Source organism: Rhinatrema bivittatum, chromosome 8 (assembly GCF_901001135.1).
Source record: "Rhinatrema bivittatum chromosome 8, aRhiBiv1.1, whole genome shotgun sequence".
Lineage (NCBI taxonomy): Eukaryota > Metazoa > Chordata > Amphibia > Gymnophiona > Rhinatrematidae > Rhinatrema > Rhinatrema bivittatum.
The window spans coordinates 210854936-210874156 of NC_042622.1; the positions used below are offsets into that span (position 1 = coordinate 210854936).

Below are 19221 nucleotides of genomic sequence, written 5' to 3' on the forward strand. Positions count from 1 at the left end.
ATGAACGTGTGTAAAACTGGAGAAGAAATGGAAGAGCAAACGTTGACACACACCCCATTCCCCCGAGTCCCCATGCCACACCGAATTTCAAGGTGACCACAACTCAAAAGCTCTCTGAAATGGTGATGCCCGGAAGCCAGCAGGACAACTGTGCATGTCAGGAAAGATCCTGTAGATCACCCCCCCCCCCCCTTCTCCCTCTTCAACCACTTACCCCCTCCCCTCCTCAAATCAATTTCTTTCTCATCTTGTCCACAAAACACAAATAAATCTCCCTTCCCTCTCTCCCCCACAACCCTTGTTGAACCTCCGGTCCTGCTTACAGCCAGACCCGACCTCCCGGATTGGACGAGGGCAACGAGTCGCAGGAGCGGCACCGCCCTTGGGGGCAACAGGCTGGGAGGGCGGGGCCTGTGAGCGCGGGCGGGCTCAGGCTCCGCGTTCGCTTAATCTGCTCTCGTGACTGCGGCAGGAGCCCGGAGAGATGGCGAAAGCGGAGGTCAGTGCCCGGGGCGCGTTAGGGCTGGACTAGGCTGGGAGGTCTGGCATAGGCGCGGGAGGTATTGGGGATGAGCACGTGCGGGAGCGGGAAGGCTGTGATCAGAGGGCGGCAGGGAGTTGCCGCTTTAAGTTTCAACCTTGGGAAAGGGGGTACAGTTTGCCTTAGCGTGGTGCAGCCATTGGGCAACTTGGAAGTATTTGAAAAACGTGATTGCATTTGGTAACGTTGTGCTAATGAGGCTCGGGGTGTGAATTTTGCAGTGTTAGTTAGCAGTACAGGGCTGGCCTAGTTTGGGGGTTGTGCTTCCGGAGCATCGAGGTGGTCTCTGGCTTCACGGAATGAGAGGTGCCATAGCTGGCTAGTTTGTTTTGTTTAGATATAAGAACTTTAAGAAATATTTTTTTCTTTTTAGATCCACTAATGAAGAAATTAAGTCAACAAGTTGCAGATGATACTTACTGCACTAAGTTCTAACTGTGCGTTTGTGACCAGCTTTAGAGAGCCTTGATGTGACGAAGAGGGCATTGCTCTTAAAAGCTAGTAAAAAACATATTAACAGTCCGATGGAAATGATCACATACATGAGCTTGGTTTTTTATTTTTACATTTCAGTGAGTAGGAGCCAGACGTATGAAAGATCTTTTTCCCATTCTGTATTAGGGAGTATGAGAGAATTTAGTACTTTGGGTCCTACATAGTTTCGCAACCACGCTATGTCACTTAAGATTCCCTATGAGAAAGATGCTAAATATTTTTTTTTCTCCTCCAAGTTATTGTTGAAATTACTGCAGATTGAAATTTTGCAGCAGATATCTGGTAAAGTCAGCAGGAGTAAGTACAGCACTTATCTAATCTGGCATTGTCTTGTCCCCTCTTGTAGTCCCTGTACCAGCAATTGGGACAGCGCATGCAGGACATATCAGGAGATGGAGGGGTACTGAAGGAGGTTATCCGTGCTGGCACCGGAGAATTGGTACCTCCTGATGCATCTGTGATAGGTATGAGATGGCTCCCTATTTATCCTGCTGTCAGCAATAAATCATGAAAGGTGTTGTAACATAGTGACACAGTAAATGACTGCAGATAAAGACCAAAATGGTCTGACGGGTTGAGATTTGTCCTGTTTGGGGAGATTCGCATACAGATTCCCCACTCTCCTCCTTTCCCCCCCATCCTCATATTTCTTACCCAACCTTGCCCACTACTGCCCTCCATATCTGACTGCTGCCTGATTCCCAATCAGCTGCTGACTTTTTTCTTTTTTTTTTAAAGACTTACAAAACTTTTAACAGCAGAAGAGAAAAGGAAGGGATACTTCTCTGAAGAGCTGGCAGAGGCTGGAACTGAGGGAGGAGGGAGCTGGACCACCAGCTGTCACCCCGCTGGCAAAGAGCAAACTTAGGGTTCCCAACCCCTGCTTATCCAATACCTACAACCAGGGAGGATGGTCCTACCAGGACCTAAATACTCCCTGGGAGGCCAAATCTGAGTTCTTCTTCCTTTTTTTTTTTACACAATGCCTAGCTTAGGATCAGTACCACAGGTTTTGCACCACTTCCATCTGCTGGAGCAGAGAAATACTGAGGGAGATGCAGGTGGCACACCAGGTTAAGAGGCGGTGCCCTTCAAACGTTCTGTCTCCATCTGCTGGAAGGGAGACAAAACCCAGCTGCCTGGACTGATCCATGGTACTACAGGAATGAAAAATAGCTGGGAAAGAACCAATTTTCCTATAAACGCCTGTTTAAGCTGCATAAATGTTTAACTTTTAGGGATCAATTTACTAAGGCATTTCTCCAGTTCTGTGTCTGTGGGGAACAGCCCTGGAAGAATTGGACCATTTGTAGCTTTGTATCTGCGTTAGGTGGCCATCAGAAACTGAGAGAGGTTTTGTAAATGCTCTGATTACCTGACCTGGAGGCTTGGCTTTCTCAGTTTATAGAAAAAGAACTTGCATTGTGAAATTGTTTGCTCTCTTCTATTGAAGTAATTTCAAAATCTTGTTTTGTCTTTCACCTCCTTACAGTGAAATACTCTGGGTATCTGGAATATTTGGATAAACCCTTTGACACCAACTGCTACCGAAGGAATCTCCGGCTGATGAAGCTTGGAGAAGGTACGTCCAGGGGACCAATAGTTGCTGGGCTGACTTGCTGTCTTCTCTCTTTCCTTGTATCCTACAGCACTCGCCCTTAATGCAGTGCTGTAAAAAGAAATGGAAAGCACAGCTAGGGTCGTATTAACGTGGGGCTGGGGAAACCAAAGACTGTCCCTTAGTTATCATGGTTCAACCATCAGTCACATGTTCACCTGCTTAAAAAGTAGATTTAAGCTTTGTTTTCTGTGTTCCACGCACGTATGGATTATGGATTCTGGTTTCAGCTTTTGTCTTTAACTGTTTTCAGTGATAGTTTGCGGCCAACTACATATATTAACATAGAATTAACATAGAATAGACTTAGTGTTTGGGTAATTGTCAGGTTCTTGTGGCCTGGTTTGGCATGTCTGTCTGTTCAACTGTGGGGTCTTATTTGCAGGATCTGGGGTTGATAGCTGCTGCATTAGAAGTGATTCCCTGGGCAAGGGCACATATGCGCCTTCTTCAAAGCGCATTGCTCTCCCAGTGAAGTCTGCAGTTGAAGAACTATGCAGTGAAGCTGTTCCTCCCATTAGAGGTGAGATCCCAGTTGGGACTGGTGGTTACAGGCGGATCATCTCAGGAAAGGAATTTCCCTGATTATGCCGGATTGGTTGGTATTCACGACAGATACAAGCCTCTGGGACTGAGGGGGCTCACTGTCAGGAGTTTGTGGTGCAAGGGTGCTGGAATGTGTGGCTGTGGAACATCAACAAACCGGAAGCACGAGCAGCTCAGTTGGGTGTGCCTGCGGTTTGCCAAGCAGTATTGCCTAAGCATATCAGCCTTTCACATTGCTGGGAAGGACAATGTCTGTGCCGATTTCTTCAGCAGGACAAACTTAGACCCAGGAGAATGGGAGCTGATGGATGAAGCTTTTCAGCTCCTGGTGAATCATGGGGGCCTACCAGATCTAGATCTGTTGGCGCCCTTCAACAGTGCAAAGGTTCCATGCTTTTCCAGTCAGAGGTGGGATCTAGAAGCGATGGGCATTAATGCTCTTGTTCGGGAGTGGCCACGTGTTGCTTTTCTCTATGCGCTTCCACCCTGGCCTCCGATAAGCAGGTTGCACCAGAAGATTGCAAGTCAAGTCAGTGCTGTCCTTTTAGTGGCTCCAGATTGGGCTCGAAGGCTGTGGCACGTTGATCTCTCAGAGCCTTCTGATGTGCATTCCCCTCAGGCTGCTATCTTGGATGGATCTGTTACATCAGGGGCCCATTTGGCATGAGGATCTGGGTCAGTTCTGTCTTGCGGTCTGGCCATTAAAAGGGCTCTGTTGTTGAAGCGAAGTTTTTCGCCTGCAGTAATTTCCAGTCTTTGGGCCAGAAAATTTTCTACTTCTCTAGTTTGTTAGAGATTGGAGGGTCTTCAAGATCTGGTGTTTTGAGCGAGGTACTCAACCGCTCAAAGTGGATAATCCTTTGAGTTTGGAATTTACAGCATGGTTTGCTTAAGGGTTTGGCCCTTAAACCTTGAAGGTTTAAGTTGCAGCCCTGGCTTGTTTTAGGGGGATAGTCAGTGGAGGACCTTTGTGATCTGGTTCTTGCAGGGAGTTGAGCATCTTCACACCCTCCCCCCCCCCCCCATCCCCCTCCCATTGCGGTTTCCAGTTATGCTGTGGGACTTTAACTTGGTCCTTGAGTTTTTGGCAAGTCCAACTGTTCAACCGTTGCACACTCTTTCCTTGTGACAGCTTACCTTAGAGATTGTAATCTGTTTGGCATGTTGAGTCTCTGAGCTGCAGGCTCTTTCTGCAGTGAGCCTATTTTCTCCATATGACTCCGGGTGTAGTTCAACTTCGGACTGTGTCCTCCTTTTTTGCCCAAGTGGTTTTGGAGTTTCATTTGAAACCGTCAATTTCTATGCCCGCTTTGGACAGAGATGGAGCGGAGTACCATCTTATGTATTCCTTGGACATCAAGCATTATTTATTGCGGTATTTGGAGATGACTAAAGGTGTTCGATAGTCTGGCCTGGTTGTGCTCCATGGTGGCGTAAGCAGGGCACTAATGGCGCAGTCAATGATTGCCTGCTGGCTTAAGTAAGGCATTACAGTAGACTGTGACTGCTGAGCGTTACTGAAGCAGGTTAGACCACGTTCCACAAGGGCTCAGGCGATATCGTGGGTGGAACTTCGTTTGTCACCTGTTGAAATTTGGCGAGTGGCATGTCGTCTTTGTAAGACTTCTCCAGGCATTTACTGCTTGGATGTTAGGACTAGGGAGGATGCCATATTTCTGTGGGCATCATTGACTGGACCACTGGAAGCCACCTGACCTTTCAAGATTAGCTTTGGTACATCCCACTTGTTGGGATTGACCTGCCCGAACACTAAGGAAGGAAAAATTACTACTTACCTGACCATTTCTTTTCCTTTAGTAAGGGCAGGTCTATCCCAGACCTGCGCTCAGCTGCCCATGTTTGAATTTGTGGTTAGCCTTTCTTTGGGTGAGCTGTGCAGAATATGATTCCTGTTTTTTGTCGAAAACTGGTGAGTAGCTTTTCTAGCCCTTAGTTTGCTAGGTATGTTTTCTTTTGGCTGAGTTCCGTGTTACTGGTTGGTTGAGAAAAATGAATGGTTGACTGATGATGATGTTCGAGTATAATCAGTTTTGTCCACAGTTTGGCTTTTCCAGAGAATACTGGCAGGCTGGTGTCAGGGCAGGACTATATGGCTGTGACATCAACTTTTGCTGTGTCTCCATCTACTGGCGGAGGTGTATTAGCCACTCTTTGGGATTGACCTGACCTTACTAAAGGAAAGGAAATTATCGGGTAAATAGTAATTTCTCTTTACATAAGTAGAACTGTAGGCATGTTTGTTAATGTGGGAGTTCATTGCATCCAGAGAAGTCTGTTGGATTTTCTTTGGTGACCGCATGGGTTAATGCAGTAAGTATGCATGAATTTCAATGAAGTATGTCTTCACAGTTTTTTCATTAATTCTGGAAGTGCCATTTATCTGTTTGCCCCACCCTACTACTACTGCTACTACTATTACAAATTATTTATGCTTTTTTGGGGGAGGTTGCATTGTTAATTCAGGTCTTCGTATTATTGTCTTCCTCTTCTCCTTCTCTGGCAGACATTACACTTGGGGGAATGGAGGTCGCTCTGCTCACCATGCAGAAGGGCGAGGTGTCCAGATATCTCTTCCAGCCCACATATGCGTACGGGAAGATGGGATGTCTCCCTCTGATCCCTCCCAATGCCACTGTACTCTTCGAGCTGGAGCTGCTGGACTTCCTGGACACTGCTGAGTCTGAGAAGTTCTTTGATTTAGCACCTGTAAGTTTTTCTTTACAATTTTCATGAATGTTTGGCAGGGTCCCTGTGATCTGGCTTCCCCGTTAATGATGTGTGTGCCAGTGGTCTGTATAGCATCCAAGCTTTTGTCTACTGTAAATGTCTCTTCTATTAGTCCCTGGCTATTTGATTTGGTAGTGGTCTTTAAACTTAGGAGGTAGCATGTCTGTGCTCAATACACCACGTTTAAACCCACCTATAGTAACATAGTAATGACGACAGCAAAAGACCAAATGGTCCACCCAGTCTGCCCGGCAGGTTTCTTATGGTAGTAACTGCTGCTGTCTTCCCCCCCCCCCCCCCCCCCCCCAAGTCTTATGTTAAGGATAGTAGTATTTACATTATAGATACATTACAGTTGCTGTATGACTCGTATATCTCAATGATCGTAATTGAAAGCAGGGACCTTCATATTAAGGTACTCTTCAGTGTATATACACTGCTGATACATTCAATATAATCATTGTTCGCCCTTACTCCTTATTTTGAAGGTTTCTTTTAAATACATTTTCTTTTTTATATGCATTTAAAAATACAAAATGTGCTGCTTATGACTAAAAAAAAACAAAACAACCTCATGTACATTGTGGTTTTATTCCAAACTGTTGTCTACCAATCAACATAATATTCAAAATGCCCACAAAGCATGAACTGAAGATCTTATTTTTCATCCAGATGTCAAATAGCAAAAATTTCTAAATTAGCTGATATGGCTCCATGTTTTGAAAGCATCTGCTTCAGGGGTTTGTGCTGCCGCCATCATGGATCACCATTAAGTTACTACGAGCCTTTGAGGAGCTCCATTTCTGTGTGTGTCTCCTCTGCCTCTCTTGTATCTGTCTACGGTGAATTCCTCAGTTCTCTTGTTTTGAGGGTTTCCCTGTGTTTTCTGAGTGAGGATACCCTCAGGCGTAAACCTATCTCCCAAATGCAAACTGTCTGACAGTTTCTCCTCTGTTTACCAGGTTTGGGCAGCCTGACCATATGTCCCACCCCAGTGCATGCTGGTATTTATTCTGGATGTCCTTTGTAAGAAATCCTTGTGATTTGGTAATCCCATAAGAGTGGGGCAGATCCAAATTGGCCTGCACTGTGGTAGGGCTCAGATCTCTGGTGGAAATGATGCATGGAGGGAGCATAGGTTAGGTGAGAGAGGCTCATTGGCAGTCGCACAGCTCCCTCTACTGGCTTTGGAGTAGAATTGAAGGGTTGTGTCTTAGCCCCTTTTACTTTAGGAGTTGTGAATTTTGTCATTACAAAGATGATAAATCAAGAGGAAGACCAGAAGCAACTTGCAACATTTGGGCAGAATTAGAATGTAAATCGTGAACAAAGTTCAACAAATCAAATGTCCAGAATATTTATTAAATACACTATATAAAAACAGTGGAAAATGGGGCTTGCATGCAAGCTTCATAGGGCACAGTAGGCACCTGAAAGCCTCGTCATACTAAAGACATTGTTAAATGTATTCTTTATTTACAATTTTAAAATAAAATTAAACTGCTTCATGACTGCCATTTCCTGAGGAGAAGAAATTGAAGCCCAAGTGAAGTGTTACTTTTGAAACGGATCTAAACTGGTCAAAACTCAAAGGAGTCTGGTAATTTTGGGATGTTTCAGTTTAATAATCTTGGTTTGAAATTTTAACTAGACTATTTTCCCAAGTGTTTGTGACTGGAGAGCTCTCTGGTGCTCCCAACTCTCTCTCTCCTCTAAAGTCCAGGTATACTTGTTCGATATTCTGATTCCAGACCTGGAGAATTTTGCTCACGAGCTCTTTTTGCATTTTGTGTCTCATTTTGTCATTCAGTAAAGGCAGAAGAAAGAAGGGGTTTAAAAAAAAAACAAAAAACCAGCCCATGTCAACCACTACATTCCTCTGTGTATGACCTCTAATTGGAGGTTGATATTCAAAGGAGTTATCTGGACCAAAAAATCCCACGATTTGAAATTTACCCATCAGACGTAATATATGCGGCTACAAAGAGGCGGCACAGTAAACCTGTCCTAAAGTTACCTGGATAACTTTTTATCCAGTTATATTCAGCAGAATGCTTGTCCGGGTATGTTCTACCGAATATCCGGGTAACTTTATCGTTCCCTGGCCTACCGGATATCGGCCTCCTTGTGACCAGGTCCTAGTAAAAATTGGCACTATACAGCTACCTATTGAAGAGAGCAGCCTTTGACTGATCTGGAAGGAAAGGAGATGTTTTTCGCTATGATGCAAATTGATGATGCCTTCTGCTTGTGTCCATAGCCGGTGCAGGACATGTTTCCGCTAGAGAAGGTGCTGAAGGTGGCAAACACAGAACGGGAGTTTGGAAACTACCTTTTCCGGCAGAGCCGTTTCTACGATGCCAAGGACCGTTACAAACGGGTGAGGAGTTGGAGGGTAGTGAAGGCAGGGTTAGGAACAAGAGTGATGCCGGTGATTGAAGGGATGGCTTTGGTGATGTGGACGCCTTTACACACACAGGGCCGGATTTTAAAAGCTCTACGTGCGTAAATCGCCTTACGTGCGCCGAGCCTATTTTCAAAAGGCCCGGCGATGCGCGTAAAGCCCCGGGGCGCAATTTAAGTCCCGGGGCTTTACTAAAGGGGCGGTCTTGGGGGGGGGGGGGGGGGTCAGAAGCCTCCGACACAGCGGCCATTTGCCGCTGTGCCGGGGATCGCGCGCCGGCAGTCGGCTGGTGCGTGCAACTTACTTCAGCCCCAGGGCTGAAGTAAGTTTTGAAATAAAAGAAAACCGCGGGAGAGGTAGGGGACGGGAAGGTGGGGTGGGGGGGGGTAGGGAACGGGGGAAGGCAGCACGGCCTGGCGCAGGCTTGCTGCGCGCAAGGTGCATAATTGTGCACCCCCTTGCACGCGCCGATCCCCGTTTTTGGGTTTTTGTTTTTTTTTATAACGTGTGCGCGCTGGGTAGTGCGCGCACGCGTACGCCCGCGCGCACGTTTAAAAATCTACCCCATAATTGGGCTGAGAGTTAACAAGTCGCCAAGAGGACGGCTTTCAAAAGCCATTTACCCAGGGCTTTCGTAATCGCTATTGTCTTGCTGTGTCAGCGTTTTGCATGGCGCACAATGGAGGTATGTTACACTTTCATGATCCGGAGTGATGCTGTCTTGTGAGCTTTTACACTGGAGCAATTTGTTCTAAAGTGCATTGTGCAACTTTACAAAAGTGCAGCCTTATTTTCTGTGTAATATGATTTTCCCTATAATTTGTATTTCTAAACAAAAGCCGCCACTTGCTATTCATATGATAAAGGCAAATACAGATCTGTCATTAGTTTTCCATGCTTTCAGGAAGCTTTTTTTTTTAAGATTTACATTCTCCTGTTTACTTTAGGCATCCAAGATCTTGAGTTGCCAACGTGTTGGCAGCAATGAACAGCAGCTGATTAGTGCGGACAGGCTTCTGGTGTACTTAAATCTGTCGCTTACCTACTTGAAGCTGGACCATCCTGCCCGGGCGCTGAGCTTCGGAGAGAGGGCCTTGGAGATTGACAGCAGGAACCCAAAAGCTCTCTTCAGGTGTGGTCAGGTGAGCAGTAGCAGACTTGAATTGCGGAAGGGAAGAATTGGTTGTCGTAATCCAGGGTAGCACTCACATGAACGTGTAGCGGAAGGCAGTGCTCTGTCAGCGAACATCCTCCTTACGTACTCTGGGAGTGCCAGAGGCTTTGAATCTTGCAGTCATCTAGGAAATATCAGCCTGTGTCCTGAAGGACTGCTGGCTGGTCACCGCATCTCCAAAAAGATATAGTTGCAATGGAGGACAACCAAAATGATAAAGGGGACGGAACAGCTCCCCTGTGAGGAAAGGCTGAAGAGGTTAGGGCTGTTCAGCTTGGAGAAGAGACGGCTGAGGGGGGGATATGATAGAGGTGTTTAAGATCATGAGAGGTCTTGAACGAGTAGATGTGACTCGGTTATTTACACTTTCGAATAATAGAAGGACTAGGGAGCACTCCATGAAGTTAACAAGTAGCACATTTAAGACTAATTGGAGAAAGTTCTTTTTCACTCAAAGCACAAAGCTCTGGAATTTGTTGCCAGAGGATGTGGTTTGTGCAGTTAGTGTAGCTGGGTTCAAAAAAGGTTTGGATAAGTTCTTGGAGAAGTCCATTAACGGCTATTAATCAAGTTTACTTGGGGAATAGCCACTGCTATTAATTGCATCAGTAGCATGGGATCTTTTTAGTGTTTGGATAATTGCCAGGTTCTTGTGGCCTGGTTTGGCCTCTGTTGGAAACAGGATGCTGGGCTTGATGGACCCTCTGTCTTGACCCAGCATGGCAATTTCTTATGGCTGTTCTCTGGCATGCTTTCAAAATTTTGTTCAAGATTTGAGTACCTTGTTTGGCTTTTTTTTTTTTTTTTTTTTTAGGTGTTAATTTTTGATGTGCTAATATCTGGTAAGAAAAAAATGCTTTTGGAATAATTTTCTGTTTTACTTTTGAATTCCATATGAAGGTTCATATTCAGCCACTATACAGCTAACCTGCCTGGGACTTTCAGTAGTGTGACCGCACCGCTAAATACACCTGGCTGTCTAATAGTAGGATACATTTATCCGGCTAACTTTTCAGACCTGCTCAATAGCAGGCCTAACTTATCTGGCTAAGTTAGCAGGATAAGTAGCTCGGCGCCCCCCTCTTTTTAGCCAGATAAAAAGTTGTCCAGCTAAGTGGCGGCCACTGAATGTCGCTGAATATTGAAACTGTACCACTTAGCAAGGTTAAGTCCAAACTGGACATACCATAAGCAATTACAATTCATGTAAGCCTTTGTTTCATAACTTTACAAAGGATCTGTTCCAGTTATTTTCTGGTCACAAAAGAATTCTTTTGGAACCTAAAGAGGTTGATCAGATTTGTTCACATGAAATATTTCTGGACAAAAGTCCTCAGGTCTCTGATCCTGACATTCAGGCCTGGAGACTCTCTTTCCTTACTCAGTTTTCAGGATATTGGACTTGTCATCAAAGAGATTTCAGGTTTACCTTGGGAGAGCAGAATTTTCAGTACAAGAGCGATCGGTACATTCGGTCTTGCCTCAGTCTCGGGCTTTTCAGTTAGGCCTCAAACTTTCTTTTTTTTTTTTTTTTCATAAACGAGTTTTTATTGATGGATGCACAGCAAATTACAAAAGAATAATACCATAATACATACAAGAGATCCCCTCCAAGTGGTCTATACAGCTCTGCTGCTGTCAGTCAAACCATGATCAAAAATAACCTGGCCTATAAACCGTTTATTGAGTCTTAGTTAACCGTCTTTTCAGTCTCGTCCTAGAGCCATCAGAGGCAAGAAGCGTGTGGCTGCGTGTAGTAGGAAACAGTAGTAAGTGCATGGGGCCGGTAGCAGTCTCATCAAATCCATTTGCCCAGTAGTTTAGTCTTTCACAGCTTGGGGGCCTGACATCGACTGATCCTTGCTGAAAGTCCTAAAGTGTCTGTGTTTATAGGCTTGGATTTCAGCCATACAGTAATGGAATTGGAGTCTAGCCAAGACTGCCGTCATCAAAGGAGCGTCGCCTCACTTCCACTGTAGGGCTGTCTCTAGCCTGGCGGCCAGACATACCTGTTGGCAAAACCTCTGTTGAATCTTGTCCGGTTGTGGTGGCGGCAGATTTAGCAACATTAGTCCCGCACCCGTTAACCCTGATATCAATAGTGTAGATTCTAACCAGCTCGTCACTTGATCCCAGAAGGAGGATATGACTGGGCAACCCCACCACATGTGGATGAAAGAGCCCACTGCTCCACAATCCCGCCAGCAGAGGTCACTAATTAGAGGGGTACATATGATGTAACCTGTTTGGGTCCAAGTACCACAGATATAGCAGTTTATAGCAGTGTTCCTGTAGCTGGGCAGAGACCGAACATTTGCTGGCGGACAAATAATACCTGATCCCATGTTTTGGGCTCAAATGTTGTGCCTAGATCTGCTTCCCAAGCTTGTATGTGTTTGGGTTTTTCCAATTGTGTTCCCATTATTAAAGAATATATTTTGGCTAGCAACACTCGTGTCCTGATTGATTTGGTGCAAAGGTGTTCAAATAATGTTTTTCCCAGGGTTAAGGAAGAGGATACCACAGGGGTTCCCAGAAAATGTCGGGCTTGTGAGTAGGCTAAGAAGTCCACCTTCTCTAGCTGGACGGCTGCCGTTAAAGCATCCCTACTTAAAATGGAGGTGCCCTGTATGCGGTGCTCAAAACATATTCCTTTTTCTTTCCATACATGAAATGCACAATTTTGGTAATCTGCTGGGAAGTGTCTATTATTGAATAAGTGGGAGGAGTAAAAATAGACCCTCTTACCCACTAATCAATGTTTCCATCGCAACCATAAGCTATATGTTGTTAATCAGGGACAGTGGGAAGGCTCTAAAAGGTCCCCATGTAAAGCTGGGTTGCCAGAACATAGCCGCAATGGGCATTGGGGCCAGTAAGGTGCTCTTCTAGGCAGACCCATTGTTTAACAAGGGCTGATCTGTGGATATCCGGTATCGCCCTCAGCTGAGCCGCTGCATAGTACCAGGCTAGGTTTGGTACCCCAAGCCCTCCTCGAGCGCTTGTATGATTATAAGTAGTGGTGCGCAATCCTCTGTGGCGGCCTATTCCATATAAAATCATAAATCACCGTCTGCCATAATTTTAGCACTGAAGCCGGGATAAAAATTGGGAGTGTAATAAGAGATATAAATATCTCGGGAGAATACTTATTTTAGTAATCGCTATCCACCCCAGCCATGAGAATTGTTCCCTTTCCCATCTGTGCATGTCTGAGTCAAGTTTTTTAACCAGTAGAGTGTAGTTTAAGTCATGGACATTGGCACCAATATGAATGCCCAGTTATTTAATCGATCCTTTTGCCCACTTAAAGGGGAAAAGTGCCTTAAGCTTGTTCACCTCATCCTTCGCCACTGTGACCTTTAGTATTTCAGATTTATCTAGGTTCACACGAAACCCCGATACTGTACTGAAAGAGCGTATCTCTAAGGAAACAGCTTGTAAAGATTGCACGGGGGAAGATAGGTTGAACAAAATGTCATCCGCAAAATGTGATAATTTGGAGTGTATGTTCCTTAACTGTGCCCCTGCTATTTGTTTTGAGGCCCTTACTCAAGTGGCAAACGGCTCGCGAAACAGAGCAAACGAACGGGGACAGAGGGCAGCTCTGCCGGGTGCCCCTGCCTATTGGAAAGGGCTGACCGTATCTGCCATTCACTTTCACGCTTGCCTGGGGATTGCTGTATAACATCCCAATCCAAGTCATAAACCCAGGGCCAAACCCCATTTTAGTGAGTGTTTGGAATAGAAAAGGCCAATGGACCAAATCAAACACCTTTTCAGCATCTATGGAGAGCAATAAGAAGGGGATATGTTCTTTAGATGCCCACCATAAGATATGTTACTTTCCGCACAATATCAGCAGCCATCCTTTGTGGAACTAGAGCAGGGATTATCTCATTCAAGCAGGTCGCTAATATGCTCGCGAGGAGTTTAAGGTCTATGTTGATGAGCGATATAGGGTGGTTGGAACTACAAAGGGTATGATCTCTACCCGGCTTGGCTATTACTGTGATCCCTGCTAAGATGGAGTGAGGGGACAGGGTGGCCCCATCTCTAAGGCTATTAAAATATTCCACTGGGGTGCCATTAAAATACCAACGAAGTGCTTATAATAGTGGCTGGAGAACCCGTCCAAGCCAGGTGCCTTCCCCAGTTTAAGACGTTTGATAGCTTGGGAAACTTCCAATTCAGTGATTGGGGCGTCTAGGACTTCCTGCTGCTCCTCTGAGAGTGAAGGGAGTCTCCCTTAGTTATCTGTTTCACTGACCACCAAGTTCAGGGCCCTTGGTGGTGGTAACTGTTTGATTCGAATTTCCTGCCACCCCCTGCCGTTGATGCAGAGAGTAGTGTTGGAGTTGCATCAATGGTGAATCACTTAAAACCCCCCCCCCCACACACACACACACACACAAATGCTATACAGCCACTAAAATAAAAGGGCAAAAGACAAAACCTCAAAAAATATTACAATAAAAATGTATTTCCTGAACATACGCAGATCAGTCTAGACCAGTGGGTTATGCATCCCTTCCAGCAGACAGAGTCAGAGAACAAAACTTTGAGGCATTGCTACTTAACCAAGAATACCACCTGCAGTCCCTTAGTATTTTTCTGACTCCAGCAGATGGTAGAGATGCACACCTGCAGTCTGATTGCTATATTTAAAAAAATAAATAAATAATAAACATAACGTTAGCTAGGTAGTTAGTGTTAGGCATAAGGAGGGTGGACGCTCCCTGAGGTGTTAGGCACCTTCGTGGGCCATCCCTCAGGTGGAGCTGAGCGACCGGGAAGGTTGGATACCCATGACTGAGTTTGTCCGCAGCATACCGGAAGGTCCAATAGCCAGGGGATCTGGTTCCCTCAACCCTCCGAGACTCCCACTCTGCCACCATTGATCTGGACAGGGACGTATTAAAGTTTCCTTTGTTTTTAAAAAAAAAAAAAAAGGAAGAATATAAAGCAGGAACTTGAAGGCAAGCAGGGAAGTCTGTCTGGAGTTGTCTGTGGTGGGCCTTGTCAGCGGGAGCTGCCGGCCAGGTGTTCGGTGAGCTGATAGCCCGGGGCTCCATGGGATTGCAGCAAACTGTATTACCGGGGGGAGGGTGCAGTGTGACTGCTCTCTTGCTTTTGGTTTTGCACGCCAGCAGAGGCGACCGCGTTCCCGGGAGCACTCCTATGGGGGCTGGATTTCTCCCTGACGGCAGCCTGGAGGCTGCGATTTGCACGGTGTGTGAGGCCTAGCGGGAGTGCGCTGCATAGTGCGTTTTGGAGCTATGGTGCCAAAACCAAAAATGACCACGTGTGGTGCGACTGAATGCCTGCTCCCTCTGCCCAGAGTGCGTCTCGGGACAGGAGGGCTCCTCAGTTGGGGGGGGGGGCGGGTGGCGTGGAGGGAATCAAGGCGGTCGGCTGGGCCCGTACCTATTACTGCTGGAGAGGTTGAGCAAGAGGTAGCAGGATGAGCTGAAGATTCCCCTCCTCCCCTCTCTTTGGTGGGGCAGGGTGCCTCGGAGGGGGATGCGGTCGATAGTCCCCCAGGGTTGGGGGAGGAGGACTCAGGGGATTTTTCCCCAGACTTTGTTATTCTTCTGCACAATGCCTACTTGGCTAGGAGGGATGCAGGGAGAAAATGGGCTGAGGAGCACTCGCGGTCCCCCACGGGTAAGAAGTATAAAATGGCCTCTCAGGGGAATGACGATATCCTGCAATGCCTCTGTTACGTCATGTGGCTGCCTATGGGTTTCCCAGGGACGGTGAAGACTCAGATCAGTCGCAACAGGACCCCTTGAACCTGGAGCTGACCCAGATTCGGTGCCTACTCCTGACGCGGATGGGTCTAGAGATGACCCTGATCCGGACAAGTTTCCAGTCCTGGAAGGGGATGATCCATGAGTGGTATGTCTGTTCAAGAGGGAGGAGCTGTGGCCGCTCATTCCTCAGAAGATGGAGGAATTAGGAGTGACGATCACTCAAGAGGAGTTTGATAATGAGGGCGTTAACCCAATCCTAGACTGACTGAGAGGACCTACTAGTGCCTTTCCTTTGCCTAAGAAGATCCACAAGTTGGAGGATATAATGCCTCTGTATCGCTCCATGGTGAGACCGCACCTTGAATACTGTGTACAATGCTGGTCGCCGCATCTCAAAAAAGATATAATTGCGATGGAGAAGGTACAGAGAAGGGCTACCAAAATGATAAGGGGAATGGAACAACTCCCCTATGAGGAAAGACTAAAGAGGTTAGGACTTTTCAGCTTGGAGAAGAGACGACTGAGGGGGGATATGATAGAGGTGTTTAAAATCATGAGAGGTCTAGAACGGGTAGATGTGAATCGGTTATTTACTCTTTCGGATAGTAGAAAGACTAGGGGACACTCCATGAAGTTAGCATGGGGCACATTTAAAACTAATCGGAGAAAGTTCTTTTTTACTCAACGCACAATTAAACTCTGGAATTTGTTGCCAGAGAATGTGGTTCGTGCAGTAGTATAGCTGTGTTTAAAAAAGGATTGGATAAGTTCTTGGAGGAGAAGTCCATTACCTGCTATTAAGTTCACTTAGAGAATAGCCACTGCCATTAGCAATGGTTACATGGAATAGACTTAGTTTTTGGGTACTTGCCAGGTTCTTATGGCCTGGATTGGCCACTGTTGGAAACAGGATGCTGGGCTTGATGGACCCTTGGTCTGACCCAGTATGGCATTTTCTTATGTTCTTATGTTCTTAACCAGGAGTGGGACTCTACGGATGCTGGTCTGAAGGTGGGCAGAACGATGGCCAAGCTCTATCCCTTAATGGAAGACTCCCTGGAACTGCTGAAGATTTCAAAGGTGGATGCGGTAGTTTCAGCAGTTACCAAGAAGATGACTATTCTTATGGCAGGGGCGGCAGCCTTGAAGGAGGTCCAGGATCACAAGCTGGAGGTGCAGCTCAAGTGGATGTTTGAGGTTTCAGCGTTGAATGCGAGTGGCCACCTGCGCCAGTTTGATTCAGAAGACCCCGTTGCCAGCTACGTCGGGAGACAGTAGTGCCTTGCAGGCTGCCTGCCTGGAGGCAGGCATAGCCTATATGGCGGATGCTCTATATGATTTGGTGCATATGTTGGCTCGCAGCACGGTCTCCTCAGTAGCGGTTCATAGGCTCCTATGGTTATGTAACTGGTTGGCCAGTTTGACGTCCAAAGTCCAGCTCTGTAACCTTTCCTTTAAGGGAAAGCTGTTATTTGAAGAAGATTTGGACAAGTTAATGAAGGACTTGGGGGAGTCCAAGGGAAACATTGCTGGAGGACAGGAAACTCAGTAAGAAGATGTTCCCAGCTCAGGCCCATTTTTGAGATCCCCATAGGTTTCGGTCAGGCATGTCTTCGTCTGAATCCGTCTCGAAGCTGGGCGATGGGCATCAGCAGTCCTCTCTGCCCGGGCAGAGAGAATTGGTCAGGGTGCTGGGAGCGGAAAGTCAGCCCATTGAAGCCAGGGTTCCCCACGGTTACATAGAAGCTGTAGGAGGCAGATTGTCCAGCTTCACAGAGGAGTGGGAAAAGATTATCTTGGACTGCTGGGTTCTGGAGGTAATAAGAGAGGGCTGCGCTCCTACATTTTTTGTGCCTGTTAAGAGAGGCCTTTGTGGAGTCCCATGTAGTCTCTCTCAGCAAGTGGGAGATGGTATGGGGGACTGCAGAGGCTGCTCACCCTAAAGGCCATTGTTCCTGCCCCTCTGGAGGAGCAAAGCAGGGAAGGTATTCTGTTTCCTTTGTGGTTTCAAAAAAGGAGGGCTCTTTTCGTCCCATTCTCTATTTGCAAAAGGTGAACTGGTTCCTTCGAGACCTGCAGTTTCGTATGGAGATGCTGCGCACCGTGATAGCAGTGGTTCGCAAAGGAGAGTTTTTGGCCTCCCTGGATCTTACGGAGGCATTCTTGTACATCCCCCCCCCCCCCCCCCATTCGAAAGGAGCATCAGAGGTTTCTTCGCTTCAAGGTGTTAGGTCAATACTTTCAGTTCAGAGCCCTGCCTTTCGGCTTGGCTACAGCACTCCGCACGTTCACCAAAGTTGTGGTGGCAGTGGCCCTTCGCGAGAAGGGAATTTTGGTCCATCCATACCTGAACAATTGGTTGATTCGAGTGAAGTCAAAGGAGAAATGCGAGAGGGCTCTCCGGAGGGTGGTGATCACCTTACAGTTGCTCAGTTGGGTCATAAATGTGCAAAAGAGTCATTTGGAGCCGACTCTGTCATTGATTTACCTGGGAGCATATTTTGACAGCAGGGTAGAGTTTTCCTGGCAGCGAGCTGGGTTACAAACTTGCAATCCCAGGCGAAGCGTCTCCTTCGTCTGGAGGTGCCCACAGTATGGAACTGTTTGTAAGTTCTGGGGTCCACGGCATCCACGTTGGACTTGGTTCCGTAGGCATTTGCGCACATGAGACCACTGCAACGCACACTGTTGTCCAGGTGGAGTCCTTATTCAGAGGAGTTTCATCTTCCCTTGCCTCTGCTTCGGGAGTCCAGATTCGGTCTCATGGTGGCTGTCTCGTCCCAATTTAGAGAAGGGAATGGTTCCAGACTGTCTCCAGACTGGGTGGTGGTCTCCATGGATGCAAGCCTCTCTGGCTGGGGAACAGTGTGCTTGGGCTGATTGGCGCAAGGTCTTGTGGCGGCCGGAGGAGAAGTCCTGGTCCATCGGTCGTCTCGAGACGGGCAGTTCATCGAGCCCTGGAGGTGGTCAGGGGTCGAATGTTTTGAGTGTTCTCAGACAATGCGTCTGCTGTGGTATACATCAGTTGACAGGGCGGCACGAAGAGTCATGCAGTAGCTCTGGAGGCTCAGAGGTTATTTTCCTGGGCGGAACATCATCTCGAAGCTCTAGCCACATCGCATGTAGCAGGAGTAGACAGTGTGCAGGCGGACTTACTCAGCAGACAACAACTGGATCCAGGGGAGTGGGACTTATCCCCGGAGGTATGGAACTACAGCTGTGCAAGGTGAGGTGCTCCCCAGTTGGGTCTGGTAACACACATCAACGCGAAGACTGAGAGATTTTTCAGTCTATGAAAGGAAGTCTGTCTGGTGGGCCTCGATGCTCTGGCATGCCCTTGGCCAACAGGAATCCTCCTATACGTTTTCCCTCCATGGTCTTTCATAGGTCGGGTCTTCAGGTGCATAGAATCGCATTCCGGGAGTGTAGTTCTGGTAGCACCAGAGTGGCCGCAGAGACCATGGTTCGCAGATCTGGTGCGGCTCGAGGTGGAAGGTCCCCTCAGATTGGCTCATCTCCCAAAGTTGCTGCATCAGGGACCCATATTTTTGGATCGGGAGGATCACTTTTGAGAGGTGGAGACTATGCTTGAAGGGTTACTCTGAACAGGTCATTTCCATGCTTCTTCAGTCCAGAAGACCAGCAACCTCCATGGCATATGTTAGGGTCTGGAAACTTTTTGAAATGTGATGTCTTCAGCGTCGACTAGATTCTCTGTCAACGAAGGTGTCACATGTTTTAGTCTTCCTACAGCAGGGGTTGTCCAAGGGTTTGAAATACAACATGCTTCGTGTGCAGGTGGCTGCTTTGGGAGCGCTCAGAGGCAGGTTTCAGGGTACAACTCTGCTCATCTGGATGTTGTTAGATTCCTCAAGTGGATAAAGGTTTTGCATCCTTCGGTGTGGATTGGATTCTCAAACTGGTTCTTCGCGTCCTCTG

General features: G+C 47.0%; 1 protein-coding gene across 7 annotated transcripts in view; it reads left to right on the forward strand.

Annotated features, from left to right (window-relative positions):
* Positions 1–311: 311 nt before the first annotated feature.
* Positions 312–19221, forward strand: part of FKBP6 (FKBP prolyl isomerase 6) — a 53662-nt gene continuing 34752 nt past the window's right edge. The window contains exons 1-6 of one of the 7 annotated variants that reach the window (XM_029614519.1): positions 312–499; positions 1383–1500; positions 2529–2618; positions 5725–5927; positions 8209–8328; positions 9300–9494. In XM_029614519.1, coding sequence (XP_029470379.1) covers positions 485–499; positions 1383–1500; positions 2529–2618; positions 5725–5927; positions 8209–8328; positions 9300–9494 — 741 coding nt within the window. In that variant the 5' untranslated portion in view covers positions 312–484. Of the gene's footprint in view, positions 500–575; positions 722–755; positions 848–1382; positions 1501–2528; positions 2619–5724; positions 5928–8208; positions 8329–9299; positions 9495–19221 lie in introns of those variants that run through there. The other 6 variants (XM_029614514.1, XM_029614518.1, XM_029614513.1 and 3 more) reach the window with 6 other exon arrangements.